Source organism: Panthera uncia, chromosome B4 (genome assembly GCF_023721935.1).
Source record: "Panthera uncia isolate 11264 chromosome B4, Puncia_PCG_1.0, whole genome shotgun sequence".
In the NCBI taxonomy this organism is placed as follows: domain Eukaryota; kingdom Metazoa; phylum Chordata; class Mammalia; order Carnivora; family Felidae; genus Panthera; species Panthera uncia.
The window spans coordinates 117050501-117067079 of NC_064809.1; the positions used below are offsets into that span (position 1 = coordinate 117050501).

A 16579-nucleotide genomic window follows, 5' to 3' on the forward strand; every position below is an offset into this window, starting at 1 on the left:
TTTTAAAAAATTTTAGGGGCGCCTGGGTGGTTCAGTCAGTTGAGCGACCGACTTCGGCTCAGGTCATGATCTCACGGTTTGTGAGTTCAAGCCCCGCGTCGGGCTCTGTGCTGACAGCTCAGAGCCTGGAGCCTGCTTCCGATTCTGTGTCTCCCTTTCTCTCTCTCTGCCCCTCCCCCACTCGTGCTCTGTCTCTCTCTGTCTCAGAAATAAATAAACATTAAAAAAAATTAAAAAAAAATTTTATTTAGTAAACATAAATATAGCACATATGATACACCAGGGTCTATTTTAAGTACTTTATAAATGTTGACTCACGTAAGTCTCACAACTCCCTGGTGAAGTAGGTAAAACCAAACTTGGGGATTCTGGCTATATTCCCAACTATGACACCATGCAGCTTCCCTGTCAATTATTATAAAAATGTCATCTCTGTGGAGCTTAATGCTCTAAAGATGTGTCTTCATTACCCTAGAGAGTGCCCTTCTATCTTGCCCATCTTTCCTTCCTTTCTACCCAGATTAAAGAAGAAAATAAATGATTTCAGTTATTTTATTTTATTCTATTATGCTTTTCCTTCTTTGAAACGGCAATGCCTACTGTTAATAAAGCTTTTCTAAGGCCACCTTCAGGGGTAAACAAGTGGTTTGACTCCCACGGGCCACTGGACAGTGGACATGGTCTATGTCTGCCTTTCTTCTTTTTCATGTCTGTTTTCTTCCTGCTTTTCTAGAGCTTTTGGGTCCCTGGAACAATCCTTCCCTTCCACCCTTGAAAAGGGAGTTTAGTGATGTATGGAGGTTGTAAAAACTACCTTTTAAACACGAAACTTAAAAAAAAGCCCAATATTATAAATAATTCCTTTTCTTACGTTTAGTCATTTGGTCCTTTCTTGTCCTTTTACAGTTTCTGTCCCATATACACAAGCATTCTCAGAGCCTTGGGTCTCTGATAGAGCACAGTATTCACCCAGGAGGCAATTGTCATGAATACAGACACTTGGGATTCAGTGCCACTTTTGTCACTTAGAAACAATCTGCCTTGGGGCAAGTCATTTAATATGACCCAGACTTGGTTTCCTCACCTGTGAAAGACTCAGGAGAGATATTGAGCTAGATGTTTTAAGGTCTTTTGCAGCTCTAAATTGTGATCTTCTTGGAAGAATTATGTAAGGAAGAGAAAGTGCCCAGATATTAGAGTTTCTCTTCTATTACTACTGATTTTGGCATCATTCCAAGGGAGCCATTGTTCTTTATTAAATGGGTGTGAATTCTCAAAATTGAAGGATGACAGTTGCTGGGGATGGCAATAGATCAAAACCTATTTACTTACAGAATTCTTCCACTTTTTCTCTATAAATATTGGGGGGGATTATGAGTAAAAATGATATTTTAGCTCTGTGGTCTACATAATGAACGATTCCAAGATAAATTCATTTAAAAGAAAATGTTAAAAGACCTCCCCGCTTTAGCTTAGGAAGACTGCAGCTGTCATTTTGCCTTCTGAAACTGCAGAAGGATGTTGGTACATCGGTAAACATGTTAGAATCGTGCTTCTCTCACATTCAGCTTCTCTTTGGATATCTGTCCAGGCCAAACAGCTATAGTTATTTTATACACTGTATGTACTGGGCTTTGTCATTTGAAAGGGCCCAGAGAACTTGAGGAACATCAGTCATGCCTTCTCCCAAGGTACCCCTGAAGAACAGAGTAGTTACAGGTTCCATGTATGAGCAGAAGGCATGAAGCATGAGGAAAATGCTTCAGAGGCCATCAGAGTTGCTGGGCTAAGAGATAATAGAAAAGATCTGAATGATTTGCTCTCACTTTAAGATTTACAGACTACAAATTACCTAAGGTTTTCACTTTAAGGTCAATTAGTCTTTCTGCCTTCCCTATTCTCCAATGGCACCAACACTTCCCCTGAGAAGTAAGTAAGCTTTTACACTGACCTAAGTGAGCATATCTGTTTGTCCCAGAATCATAAGACATTTGCAGAACTAAATAGAACTTGAAAAGACTCTCAGACCACCACAGTTTGTCTCACCAGACCTAAAGGAAGTAGAATACTCTAAACTCTGGGTCCAATTGTGTATTAACTTTAAGTTAAGACCCCTAATGCTAATGGTGCATATATGTGTGTGGGATTTTGTTGAAGAGTATGTTTTCAGCCAGATGTTCATAGGCTGGTAGGTCAACATTGGGTGGCACAAAGTTTAAGATGCCAGCTGGCAAAAACAAAGAAATGCAAGTAAAAAGAATGAGGGTAGATAGAAAGTGAGTGATGGCATGGGAGAATGAAAAGTTACCCTGTCAAATGTACCTTGAGAGCTTCTGTGCCTGCAGCCTACATTTTGTCATTGCCCTTCTGAAAAATACCAGAAGAAACAGGAATAAGTGTCTGTCATTTTTCTAAGTGTCAGGGAAATAAGACTGAACCTTCCATTTTAGACTTCTAAAGAAATTATACTGGTTAAACACTTTTTCCCTAAAGCTTATACACATCTTCATCAACCATCAAGACTAGAATTAACACACATATGAATTTTAAGGAACTTGAAAGAACTAGAGTCTTTAAGAGAACAGTTTTGGACAGGAAGCCAAACTGAGATAATGTCACACCCATAATACTTCTCTTGATATCTGAAATAACCTGTGAATCCATTGTAACAGCTATAACCAACTTTGGTCCCCAGTGCTTTGTTTTATTTATAAAGTCGGGGGAAAAACCTAGTATTTTTTTGGGGGGGGGGGCAGGGCTTGTGTTCTCTATTTCGCCACAGTTTCTACCACTCCCTATGTCCTGTCCTTAAAAGTGTTTGAGTTCTCAGTCCCTGCCAGTTTATCTCTACAGTCCTGCTCACCAGCTGGTTTTTTTGTTTGTTTGTTTGTTTGGTTGGTTGGTTTCTTTGGTCAACTGTTGCCTTCTTCTATTTGTTCTAATCAGGCTTAAGGTTACATGGTCCCTTTTACTTCTAGCTTTGGTTGTTCTTAAAAATGTGGGGCACCTGGGTGGCATCCAACTTTTGATTTCAGCTCAGGTCATGCATGATCTCACAGGTTGTGAAACTGAGCCCTGCCTTGGGCTCTGCACTGACAGCACAGAGCCTGCTTGGGATTCTCTCTCTGCCCCTACTCTGCTCTCTCTCTCTGTTTCTCTCTGTTTCAAAATAAATTTAAAAAATGTGTTTGCTAACATCCTTAACGTCTTGTCCAATAGACTTTGACCAATTCACTTTCCTAATATAGATGGAAATATGCTCCTTTCAGTGGTGAGGCACCAATAAAGACTAAACATGTTTTAAGAATTTATAATGTTTTGTGGGATTTCTGATTTGTGTGTTATCACTTAGATTAGTGTTGTTTAGATTGTGAAGTCTTTATGTGTATTCATCTCATCTCCAAGGTCTCTGATTTGTGTATGATTGTATGATGCTATTTCACACTTGACTCTACAGACCAGAGACATGTGTCTCTTTTTTGAGAGGCAATTGCAAATGTGGCTTCTAAATCATCTAACTGTGAATATCACAGCCCCATGAAGATAAATTATATTAAAAAATAAAAAATAATAAAAAATAAGCATTTAGTAAACAAAGAAACAAACAAATATAAAAAAAAGATGGCCCATGGAAATAAAAGAATCTTTTTTTGTTGTTATTACTGATGGGTTATTCCACTTTAACCACAAATGTAGACATGGAAACTAGACTGTAAAGTGGATCAGTATAAAGTATATTTGCAGTGAGCAGTCTTCTGATGTGGTCCCCCAGTGATCTCACCTCCAGGTATTTACAGCATCTGTAAACACTTCTTCTTGTATGTGGGCTTAATCTAGTGACTTGGTTCTCATGAATAGAATATGGCAAAAGGATGGCATGTTCCAAAGACCGTGACTTCCATCTCCCTAGCCCTCTCTTGTCCTTTCACTTGCTGTACTGTTGGAACCAGATGCCTATTGTGAGATACTTTATGGTGAGGCCTATATGACAGGAATTGACAGAGGCCAACAGCTTGTGAAGTGTTAAGACTTCTGTCCAAAAACCCTTGAGGAACAGAAACTTGCCTACAACCACAAGAGTGAGCTAGGCAGTGGGACCCTCCCACTTGGGTCTTGAGATGACTATAGCTCTGTGAGAGACCCAGAACCAAGGACCCAGTTATGCAGCTCCTGGATTCTTGGCCCACAGAAACTCTGAAATAATAAATGTTGTTTTTATATGCCACTAAGGCTTGGGTAATTTGTTATATAGCAATAGATAACAAGCACAGAATCTTGTTTTTCTATTGAAATAACAGATAACTCTGTTGTTGTTGTTTTTTTTTTTTAACCAAAATCTTAAAATGAGGATAGGAAAGGTGTTTTTTAGCCCAACCAGAAGTGTTCAGGGTCATTCTTGAAAAAATAATTGAAAATATGTAGCCCTACAAATACTGGTTAAATTGAACTGAACTGAGAGATAATGAGCAGCTGAAATGTTAAATATTTGTTATGCTGTAAAGTAGAAGTAGGCTATGGCAATGATGAACCAAACAGTGAATATCAGAAAATGTACTATGATCAAGAGTCCTGTGATAACAACGTTTACTAGTCACTAAATATTGTTGAGTTGGGAGTTTTGAGGAACTCCAACATTTAACTGAGGAAAATGCACAGGGGAGGAGAGGGAGCGTCAGAGATGCATGAAGATAACCAGATATTGGAGAAGCCAAAAGACAACAATAAGACAGTTAACATGAGTATGAGAATCTACTACAGCTAAAGCAAGTGAAGGTGGACTTTCTTCCCTACTGGTAACCTTAGCACTGCTTGTGTGCAGTGGTAGCAGAGGAACTAGTTAGACCCAAGAAGGTTGAAGAATTAATGGGAGCAAAAAAAAAGGGGGGGGGATAGTGAGTATAAACAACTACTCAAAACATCCAAAAGATAAAAAACATAAAAATATCAGGAAAGGAAATATTGAAAAAGAAGTGGGCAGGTGACATAAAAGTTGCTAGTGTGCCAAGAATACATTTGATTCAGGATGACAGAGATTAAGACAGCTGACGTAATATGGGCTTTGACACAGTCTTGTAAACCTTTAAAATGAAAGTGTTTTTGAATTCCTGACTTCCAAGTGTTATATTGTCAAAGGACAAAAGACATAATGCCTTTTTAAAAGGTTTTTAGAGGATTATCCAAATACTTGGTCACATGGAATTCTTACCTAAGAAAAGGTAAATTATGTGTTGCAAAATAAGTAATCAGATAATTTCCCCAAGTCTAGGGGACAGAAAAAGTCCAATATGCTTACAGTTTCTAGGAGAGTGAAAAATAAGTCACATTCTCATGTTATGGTTCCTTTCTTAAAAAGAGAAAAAGGGTGAAATTTGATCTTCAGAAGTCCTGGGAAACTTTTAGACCTAAGAAAAGACTGAACTGGGGTTGGTGAGGAAAGTGGATATTGGGTGAAACTGGATAATTAAGCTTTGCTACTAAAGGTCAAGCATTATAAAAGACAGAGGGAAATAATGAGTGGAAGAGACGAATTCATGTGCTTACTGCTCTTACTATGTCTGCGCTTAGAACACTGGAATACTTTCCACGTGTTTGATGTATCAAATGTACTCGAGAACATGCAGACCTTTGCACTGGCCAATATTTCAATATTAAAAAGGATACAGTAAAGAAAAATCACTATTACCAAAGGAATAAACTTTTGTCTTTGAAACTTGAAACAACAAATACAAATAAAGCACGAAAAAACATGCTTTGAAGTGTGCTAACAGATCAAGATTGCATTTAGCAAACCACCTTTTCTCTGTTTAGGAACAATCTCACGGATTCCAAAACACAATATGTTAATTAAAGGATTTCAGGTAGCAATCATGGAATATTTTTCGTGACAGATGAAGAACAGATACTCTGAACACTAAAATTGCATAAACACAACAAAGAGACATTGTGTCCCTTTTGCAGCAGCGCAAAGTTAGAGTGAATGCAAATGAATGTGCTGGCAGTAAAATTACACTATTAACCATCTGAAGATTGGGCTCATTACCTAAGAAGGCAAAGCATCAATTTGTAGCATTATAACATTCTGTTTGTGCTGCTGAACACGTGTGTGGATGTTTTTATATATTCTCTACTCATTTGGGTGCATGGTAAGCACTTTCGCATCAGCCTCTTGATAAAAGCTTAATTTTGTATTGTTTCGGTTACATTGTTTTCTCTAATGGGAATGATATTCTGTATTAAAAATAAACACTCCATTTATTCTCCAAATAATTCTGAGTTCAGGTTCTTCTGTTTCTCATTATCAAATGGCCTGTACACTATTACAGATATATCTTATTGAGCACACTGATTTGAAAAAATGTATATTTGAATACCATGAGGAATATATTCATTCATTCAGTCACTCATTCTTTCACTCTGCTAATGCACATGTATTGGCCTAAGAACATTGGGAAATTCACGGATGGATGCGACACTGTCTCTGCCTTCAGGATGTTTCTAACGTCAGAAGTGGTAGAGTGTTATTAGTACCTTCAGGACAGGCATAGAGCTATCGAATATCCGAGGAAAGAGACAGCAGTGTATTCCTGCCTTCTACAAACATCTTTTTTTTGACCACCTAGATGTTATTGGCACTGTTCTAGGGCTGGGTATATAGAAGGGAACAAGATAGTCAAGGTCCCTAAGCTCATGGGTCCTGAATTTTGGGAGAGAGATGAAAAATAAGGAAAAACCAAACAAATAAATAATGTAACTTTGGATAGCCATAGGTGCCATAGAGAAACTAACGCAGGGCAATGGGAAGGACAGTGATAGATAGTATGTGAGGAGTGTGACTTTGAGGTCTGAAAGCCTCCGTGAGGAGATTGTAGCCGAATAGAGGTTTGATGATGTATAGGAGCAAGTGTGAAAATCTGAATAAAAGGCTTTCCAGACAGAGACCAGTATGCAAAGGGCTTGAGGCAAAAATGAGCTTGGTATATTCTGGAACAAGAAGAAGCCACATAACTAGAGTTTAGGGAAATAGGAGAGTGAGAGATGAGGTCATAGAGGTGGGAACGGGCCAGATCCTATTGACTTCTGTAGGCTATGATAAGGATTTTATTCTAAGTGAGAAGGGGATCCATTGGATACTTTAAACAGGGTGTGGCATGATCTGATTTACATTTGAGAAGGAGAAGGATCATTCTGGATGCTGTGTGGAAATTCAAATGTAGAGTCATAAGAAAGGTAACTAGTACAGAGATTAGGTGTCTATGAATTAATTATCCAAGCTAGAGAGAACCAATGAGAAATTGACTCCAGTAGTCTAACTTAGAGATGATAGATTAGAACCCATCATGCTAGTCCAGTTAGAGGTGGTTGGTTTGGACTAGGGTGATAATTACCAATGTGAGAGGAGTGGTTCCCTTTTAGGGGAAGTTTCACAAAGGAAGTGATATGGAGCTACTTGAACTGAACTTTAAATGATGGGTAGCATTGTGACAAGGGGATAGTCACTTAGTTTATTGAGTGCCTATGATGCACTGCACACTGGACTGGGTGTTGGGGATACAGTAGTGCCGAAGTCCTTGTTGAGAATGAGGAGCAACTTGCTGAGGAAGTAATATTGTAAGATACAAAAGTAGTGAGGTGAACAATACGCTTATAAGAATTACTTCTGGAATTAGTTCTAAGGTCACTTTATTGTTTTCCTTTTACTGTAGAATATTGTATGATGCAACTCCTTTGTATGCTTAACTCTCCTTGAATTTGCAGAAGTGTTAACTTTCTATCAGTAGAAACTCAGTTCACTGTCAGTTAGCAAATTTCATCAAATCACTTCCTTAGAAACAGTGGTTAATATTTATCTTTCTCATTCTGAGAAATTATAGCCTCATTAGGAAGGAAAAGAGCAGAGGAGAATACAAAGTATATAAGTTCTTATATCTAGGTGTATTACTGCTCATCTGCTTTCAGTCTTGCCCCCTGAATCTTTTCCCAGCTGGTTGACCCAACTTCAACTTTTCCTCCTTCTAATTCCTGTTGTATACTGCCTCCCAAATTGACTGGCCTAAAGCAGTCCAGTCATGTCTGTTCCCTAGTGTCTACAAAACAAATTTCAAATTCCTTAGCCTGACACAAACTAACCCAACCTACTTTTACTGCTTTATCTCTGACTATACTCTCTACTCTCTAATTGTTTTAATTACATTGGATTTTTTTCTTTTTTAAAAAATTATTAAACTGTGGTGAAATAATAAAACATAAAATTTACCCCCTTAACCATTTTTAAGTGTACAATTTAGTGGCAATGATTGAGGACATTCACATTGTTGTGCAAATCCCATTGCATTTTAAATCACACAGTATCGCTATTCTCCTAATACTCCTTGCAACTTATATTTATATTTATATGATTTCTGCTACGTTTTCCCTTTCCTTATCAGTTAAAGTCCTACATATCTTGCAGACCAGTGCTAGGATCCTACCTCTTGCTTTAGGCTCCTATGAAACCTTATCTGGAAACAGAAGGTCAACTCTGTTGCTAGGTAACAGTGCTTACAGTTAAAATGCCACCTTGGTTGGCAAATTGCATCTTGACTGGGAGGATTTATACATGAACTACAAATACCTGATGGGGATGTGATACTTTGGTCTTTCTCGAGTGATGACGCTTATAATTAGGTAGATTCCTTGCCCCTGGAGGCTAAGTTTACAGAATTGTACAAGAGATATTGCCTCTTATGGGACATGACACTTCAAATCCAGGACCATTCTCACACTCATCCAATATTGATTTTGTCTTCTTGTACCTGAGCTGTCACTTGAGGGGCCTGTGCTGATGTTTGTACCAATATAAAGGACTGTCACTGAAGAGAAACTCTGAAGGTGCCCTGATGGTCAGTGGAGTTTCCTCTGTGACATCCTTCTGGTAAACCTAAAGCCAAGCATGGCCCATAGTAGTCTTGTGAGTCTGAATGTTTGGCTGGACCTAATAAGAATGGCTTTTGGGAGTTGCATCAAAATGTAGAAATGTTGTCCTAAGTACTAATAACCCTTGCACATCTGGACTCAAAACTGCTGTACATAGGGCCAGGGTAAGAATGCATTGCTTACCTTTGGAAGGAGCTGGATTGCCTGTAGAATTCTTTGTCTGTGCCCAGAATTAAGGATTCCAATTTCCAATAAATCCTGATCTTCCATAACATTACTTCCCTGAAACAAAGCCAGAAATGTTACAAGTTAATTCAGGCATTTTTACTATGGGTAAATAATGATTTATTTAATGCAGAGAAAAATAACCAACAAGTGATCTGATTTCTACATACAAAACAGTCATTCTTCAGTGAGGGTGAGGGCAAATAAGAGGTCACCTATGTGACTGAGTTGAAGGTTCTGGGAAAGCTTCCTTCCCCCCAGAAATGCTTTCATGACTTACTATTTATGGTTGGGTTATCTGCATTGGGGATTCATTCCTGTGGCTTCAAACTCTGTTCCTGGAAGAATGTAAATGCTTCTAGGAAGAGCTGCTGTTTAGGATCATCAGTGATCTGCCTATATGTTGATATGAATGAATCAGTTTTGTCTTCCCCTAAAAATAGATTTTGAGGGGCACCTGGGTGACTCAGTTGATTAAGTGTCCGACTTTGGCCCAGGTCATGATCTTGCAATTCGTGAGTTTGAGCCCCACATTGGGTTGTGCGCTGTGGGCGCAGAGCCTGCTTCAGATCCTCTATCCCCCTTTCTCTGCCCCTTCCCCACTTGTGCATGTGCTGTGTCTCAAAAAATATATAAATAATAAAAACAATTTTTAAAATAGATTTTGAGAAGAAAACTGATTAAAAATTATAGCATACTAGGCACGTTAAAAGTGAGAATAATTAATTTTAAAACACTGAATGCCAGACATCTCTGATCAAGATATGGCGATACAACAATGAATAATTTGCAGGCCCCTGTCTTTATTCTTTCCATTCCAGGTATGGAAACAGATTTTCAAACTCAGTTAAGATGCTGTGAATATGCTATGGTGGTAGCACGTGCTTGGGGGCCCTGAGGGGATCCAGGATGTGTTTTCAGTTCATGACTGTTTTCAGTGCAGATCATGACTGAAGCTTGGTTAGGACCTAGCACTCAAAAGAGGAAGGACAAAAGTGGAATTATGTGCAATGTCCTATGGGTGAGAAAGAACACAGCACATTTGGAAGCACTGGCTTCTTGGCTGAGTTGGAGAGAGGAACAAAAGGTAAGGCTGGCAAGGTAAGCCAAAGCAGACTGTTCAGACATTGTACACCATGCTGAGGAATTCAGACTTCATCCTGACCGTAACAGGAAGCCACGGACAAATTTTAAGAAAAGGAGTTACATGATGATATTTCAAATTTGGAAAGATCAATTTTAGATTCTGTGGCTGGGTTTCTGTTTCCTTACCTATAAAATGACAAAGTTGAGCTACAGGGTCTCCAAGGACCAACCTAATCCTGAAATTCTCTGATTTCAATGATTTTTTAGGCCTTTGATTAATATTCTAATACAAAAATTTATAAATTGCTTATTTTGTACCTAAAGATTTTAGTCTTTTGTAGTTTGTAAGCTAGAGTTTTCCTTTAAATTGAGAGGTCTGTAGAGAAGCTCAGAATTGGATCACTTCTCTTCTGAACAAATCAAACTGTCCTACTAATGTGTAACACAAAAGCACTTATGAGTAGAAATTACAGAACACATATTTATGGAGAGCGGTGGTGCTGATAGACAGTTAAAGCAAAAGAGAGTGAATTGGAAAGGGCAATCCTCAGAGCATGGAGACTCTTGGGAGGCTACTGCGGTTGTTCGAGAGACGATGTGGGCTTAGACCAAGGTGGTGACCATGGGAGATAGAAAGAAATGGGTGGTTTGAAAACTATCAAGAAGCTTGATTCAGTGACTGAATATATTGAATGATGGAGAAACGCAGGACACACATTAGTTCTAGTCTTGGGCAGTGGGGGTGGATCATGATGCCTTTTCCTGAGATAATAAAGGAGGATGGGCCAGTCTAGTGTGGTACAAAGTGAGACTAATATCTTTCTCTGTACAGGGACAGAACAGATGGATATAAACAATTTAATATCATACTACATTATAATGGATAATTGATTGTTCTTAGAAAGATTAAAGCTGTAAGAATGGTACCATAGTTAGAGATTTAAAGTGGGCATTCACTGGACACAAACATTCCACCTACTCATGGTATCATTCCTATGCTTAAGCTACCCTGGCCTTCTCAGAGGAAGCAGAACGAGCCAGGTATATAGCAGCATGATAATGAAAAGCCTAATGAAAAACAAATAAAGCCAGTCTTGGCAAAATGCCACAGGAAACATTGCTCTCAAGAAATTACTCTGTGCACACAATAGAGCATGGCTAAGAATATAAATGGCTTCATTTTGAGAAAGTGTTTTTATTTTCAGAAATGGACTAGCATGTCATGAGTAGGATATATGATACCACTCTATATTTGACTTTTAGTCTCTAAAGGGTTTTCCAAAAGGAGTTAAAAGGATCTTAAAAAACAAAATCAGAAGACAAAAAATAAGAAACAAAAAACATTGTCCATCTATGTGTTAGATCACTACCAGGTTTTCCATGGGCTAAATTACCAGCCTACAACTTCAGCTCATACAAAATGTACTGGTTTCTTTGTGCATACACAAGACAGACCAGAATTCTGATGTGTCTTGTGTTTGTCTTCTGTCTGTGTCTTCTGTTTCAGTAAATATAGATACCTAATATCTATAGGTAATCCTGAGAATTTGTTTTTAGTGTTTGAATACTGAAATTATTTGAAAAATTAAATCCTTAAAACCACTGTTCTTCTAAACTACCAATATACTGTCTTCTCTATCTTCAGTAGGAAGAACCTTTTTGAAAAATTGTAGGGAAGTTAGACATCTCTTTGGGGCAAATTTCCTAGCATATGGAATAATTACCAAACACTTTTGAAAAATGAGTGAAAATTTGGGAAGCACAGTGCAAATGGTGAGAATGTGCCCAAGGGGAAATGGTACTAATTTTGGAAACATAAAGAAAAGGATTCACTGTCCCCAATGAGGCATGCTGTTAGAAATTTTCTATTTTCTCTCTTATTGTAATATATAGAGATACCAGAAATATCCTGTGCATCATCTAGCCAGTCTTTTTTTTTTTTTTTTTTTTTGAAACACCAGTAGGCTTGGAGTCTGAAGATCTGGATCTAAATCTTGTTTGGGTAAACTTGGTTAAGTCATGTATTATTTCTAGGCCTCATGGTCCTCACCCGTAAAATGTAGTTCAATGAATACTCATTCAGTTCTAAAGCGGTATGATTTCAGTCATGTCCAACTTTTGATTAGTATCCTTACATATAAATATAGATTGTATAATTTGAAGTTACATTTACATTGCAATTACATTTTAGTGTTTCAGAACTTGCAACCTAAAGATAGCTTTAAGAAGTACAGTTGACTCTTGAACAACATGGGTTTGAACTGCAAGGGTCCATTTAAACCTTGATTTTTAAAACAAATACAGTACAGTACTGCAGATCTATTGGCTTTTCTTTATGACTTTCTTAATAAAATTTTCTTTTCTCTGGTTTATTATAAAAATACAGTATATGATACACATAACATGCAAAATCTATGTAAATTGACTGTTAATGCTATTACTAAGGCTCCCTGTCAACAGAAGGTATTAGTAGTTAAGCTTTGGGGGAATCAAAAATTATATGCAGAGTTTTGGCTGCACGGTACAGGTGTGGGGGGTGAGGTCAGCACCCTGAACCCCTGCATTGTTCAAGGGTCAACAGTAATTACAGAGAAGTGCAAGAATGCACTTTTTTTCTTGACAAATTAATCTCAGGACTAGGTAGGAATTTATAACATTTCTTATTAAAATAAATGATAGAATACCTTAGTTTTGTAATATCATGGATTCTTACAGCTTTTTGGAGAAAAATAAAATATTTCACGTCTTGCAACTAACCATTTCATTTGCACTTGGGTAACAGATGTGCCATCAAGGACAATAAACATTTCCATTCTTCCTGGGGAGCTGGAATTTATTCTCATGTTATCACCTGCCTTCACTAAATGTTAGAAAAATCCCAGCTTTTTTTTTCCCTCAATAATAGCTGAACGTAAACTCTAGCTTTCTCCCTCCTCCATTCATTTTTCACATGACTGCTAGATCAATGGTTTTTGGAGTAGAGCTTCATTATGTGTGTCTTCTGCTTAACCATCTACTATACTGCACTCTCTACCTCCTCATCCCCAGTACGCGTGCTGTGTCTACTTCTGCATCTCCCATTTACTTCTCAACCCACTACAATAAGCCTTTACCCTCACTAACTCCATAGAATGTCTCTGCCAAATGGTAAGAAAGACTTCTAAATTGCCATATCCAATTGATTCTTTTCAAACCTGATTTCAAAAAAATGCATTGGCCACACATGGCTGGTGGCTACAATACTGGACAACACAAACAGAGAATTTTTCTGTTATCTTAGAAAATTCTACTAGACAGTACTTCTCCACAATTAAAGGCATTTAAACTATAGTTGAATCACACAGATGGGGCAAAAATGGGGATCACAAGGGAATCAGAACAGGGAGTCAGAAATACTCATGAGTCATCCTTAGGATATAATTGATGTGCTTCTTAGTCAAAGTTCATGAACATAAAATTTAAGGACGTTTAGCAAATTTTCTTCTGATTTTTCAGTCATTAAGAAAAAATAGTAGCCATTCTATTTTCATTAGTGTTTCTTTATTACAGGGCTAGAAATATACGCTATCAAAATGACAAGCCCAATTGAGGAGTAATTTATTATTTTGTTAGCATGCTACCAGGCACATTGCACAAGGCGCTTAGGGAATAATAATGAGTAGATAAAGTTGCTTAGTTAATGACCTAATAGAAGGATCAAAGGCCCAAGGCAGTGTTTTTAGAATAGCTGTTCTTTTACTGACAAGAAATATCTAATCCAGGGGGTCTTTATTGCTTTCTTAAGTCATGGAATGAGGAAAAATAATGTATTTTATGCACTGAAAACTGAAATTTCTCTGACTCTGGGGAGCATACTTTATGTATTAGATTTTTTCCAGCAGTGATAAGCAAAGAAGATGACCAAACAGAATAAAAAGCAGTGTTTTGTTCTTAATTCTACATAAGAAATAGAACAGCTATTTATTGAAATCATCTCAAATATATCTAAATTAATCATTTGTTTCTCTCAGAGCTCCTCTTATTTTCATAACCTCAGTATCATATCATACTGATTTAGCAAACTTTCCTTCACATTGCATATTATATATAATAAGTGCCTACAAATGCTAGGGAAACATATTTAAGGACTATAGGGAACTTGTTTCTTTTTAATATAGGCTTAAGTTGGATGTTATTTATTCTCTCTCTTTAGTCAAAGACTGAAAAAATCAAGAGGATGCTGTCAATTGGAGAAAATTTCTTTTGCTCTATAATTAACTAAACTAGATTCTTCTCCACAATTTGTATGGCCTGAAATATTCAAAAGAGAATATTTGTATAATAGAATGATAGTAAGGTCTTGCAAACTCACACATGGAGACACACATATAATATTCTTGGAATAATGCTGCCTCTTAGCCTCTATAAAGGCTTTGAGTCAATTTGATATCAACTTACAAGTAAACCCAATACATGCCTTTTCTGCATGATTAGGATGGTAACTATTGGGATAAGTCCCAGATTTATAATTCCCCTATCAGTGTTGGAACAAAGCTTTATTTTGTTTATCAGACAGAAATATGGGTACCATAAGTGATCAGATAATGGATGATGTGCTTCTTCCAATTTTATTTTTAAAAATTTAAAAAGTGTGTGTGTGTGTGTGTGTGTGTGTGTGTGTGTGCTTCTTCCAATTTTAATTCCCTCTCCTACATGAATGAAATGACAGTGGAGGAAAATAGTGTATATTTTTTACCTCTCTACCTTAGCCCTCCATTTGAAAATATTCTGTCTACTGCAAGGGAATTTCTTGCTCAAAACTTAACTAAATCTTCACATTCTTAGCTTAGGAAGAGAGTTTTTTAAGTTCTTAAGACCACATGGATTATTGATTCAAGTAAATGTCACATCACTGAGCAATAAGTTAGAGAGCATCTTATATATGTAAGGTATATATTTTAATAAATAACTTATATCTTAGAATTAGTTTTTAGGATCACTATTTAGCAGCGAACGTGATTACAATGCGTTTTATGCTACCAGTTTCCCCCTCTTTATCTTTCAGGCCTATATCCCCTTTGAAACATCTGTTATGACGCTATGGAAAGACAGAGTGGGGAGGAAGTTAAGTAATCAGGTATTTATTTTCAAAGTATTGCGCAAGGTTTGATGATATCATAAGTTACAATTCTAATTCCTTTGAGACATGTCTTCATGTAGATTTTAGAATTATGCATATATATAAAATACCTCAAAGTCATTTATACAGTAACTTGTACTGTCTTGGTCAAAAGTTTCACAGATGCAAGAGAAAGCCTATTCAATTTTAAGGATGTTAATCCACAAGTCCTACAAGAAGAAATGCTGATGTGAACAAAACGTATTTGTATGCTCTTACTTTCTTCCAGATACATTCATATGAAAACATAAAGCTTATGAACACCCACTGTCTTCTTTCGATTTTCACACTAATAGCAGTTCGTGTAAGCATAGAGTAAATTACACACTTACTGAGTTCTTATTCTGTGCCAGGCACTGTTCTTATGCCTTAGACATATCACTGTATTTAACTCTCACCATAGCTCTCTGAGGTAGGCAGTTAACTTGCTTCCATAGCTAATGGGAGCCTTTCTTATAACTATTATCTGGTACCACCTCCAGTGCAGTTAGTTTAGGAGAGAAAAGGTTCAGTACAAAAATGTAGCTAGACCGAAACCATTTGCATTTTGCTTTAGAGCCATATGAAATTCACATTTGAACGCAAGTGTTCCAACATAGTTTACGTTTGATTTCACAACGTTTGAGTAACAATGACTTTTTCTTTATAGAACAGGATTTGGGAAGCTGTCTGACCTATTCTTCCCTCCTCTGCTCCAGTCCTTTCTGTTCACTGAATCATGGAATCAGGGTTGGCAGGGACCTGGGGGGTTTTCTTGTCTAAACGTTCCCTCACTAACTGCAAAGCTTTAACTTCCCTCTCTCTTTTGAAGTGTGGTGCCTAGCTGGGTTACACCATTCCCAAAGGGGTAGGGAGGATATTAAATGTTTTAAATGGTCTTTCCCAATAGCTGAGTCTGAGCAGGGGGGTGGGATGGGGCTGGAGGGCCACCTCAGTCCTACTCTTTTAGTTCCCACTGCGTTGCAGACTGAGTGTGACAGGAGAGCTATTAGAAGAACATGCCAAAAGTAGAGATGAAAACAGTTAGCAGCTGTCCTGTGTCCTTTTCCAATCATAAGCTGTGAAGTTTAAAAAATTTTTTTTCCTTGGGTAGGCTGTACATAATCTTGGCAGGTATCTGAGTTTTGTTCTTCCATCTAATATGCTGAACATTCCCCAGTGCCTCACAAGAGAAAAATGAGCAGCAATTAGGTTAGC

The 16579-nt window shown here is 37.5% G+C and overlaps 1 protein-coding gene across 1 annotated transcript in view; it reads right to left on the bottom strand.

Moving 5' to 3' along the window:
* Nucleotides 1-16579, bottom strand: part of LOC125919902 (ankyrin repeat and sterile alpha motif domain-containing protein 1B-like) — a 234025-nt gene that overhangs the window by 87443 nt on the left and 130003 nt on the right. The window contains exon 5 of the mRNA XM_049626711.1: nucleotides 9097-9195. Coding sequence (XP_049482668.1) covers nucleotides 9097-9195 — 99 coding nt within the window. The remainder of the gene's footprint in view (nucleotides 1-9096; nucleotides 9196-16579) is intronic.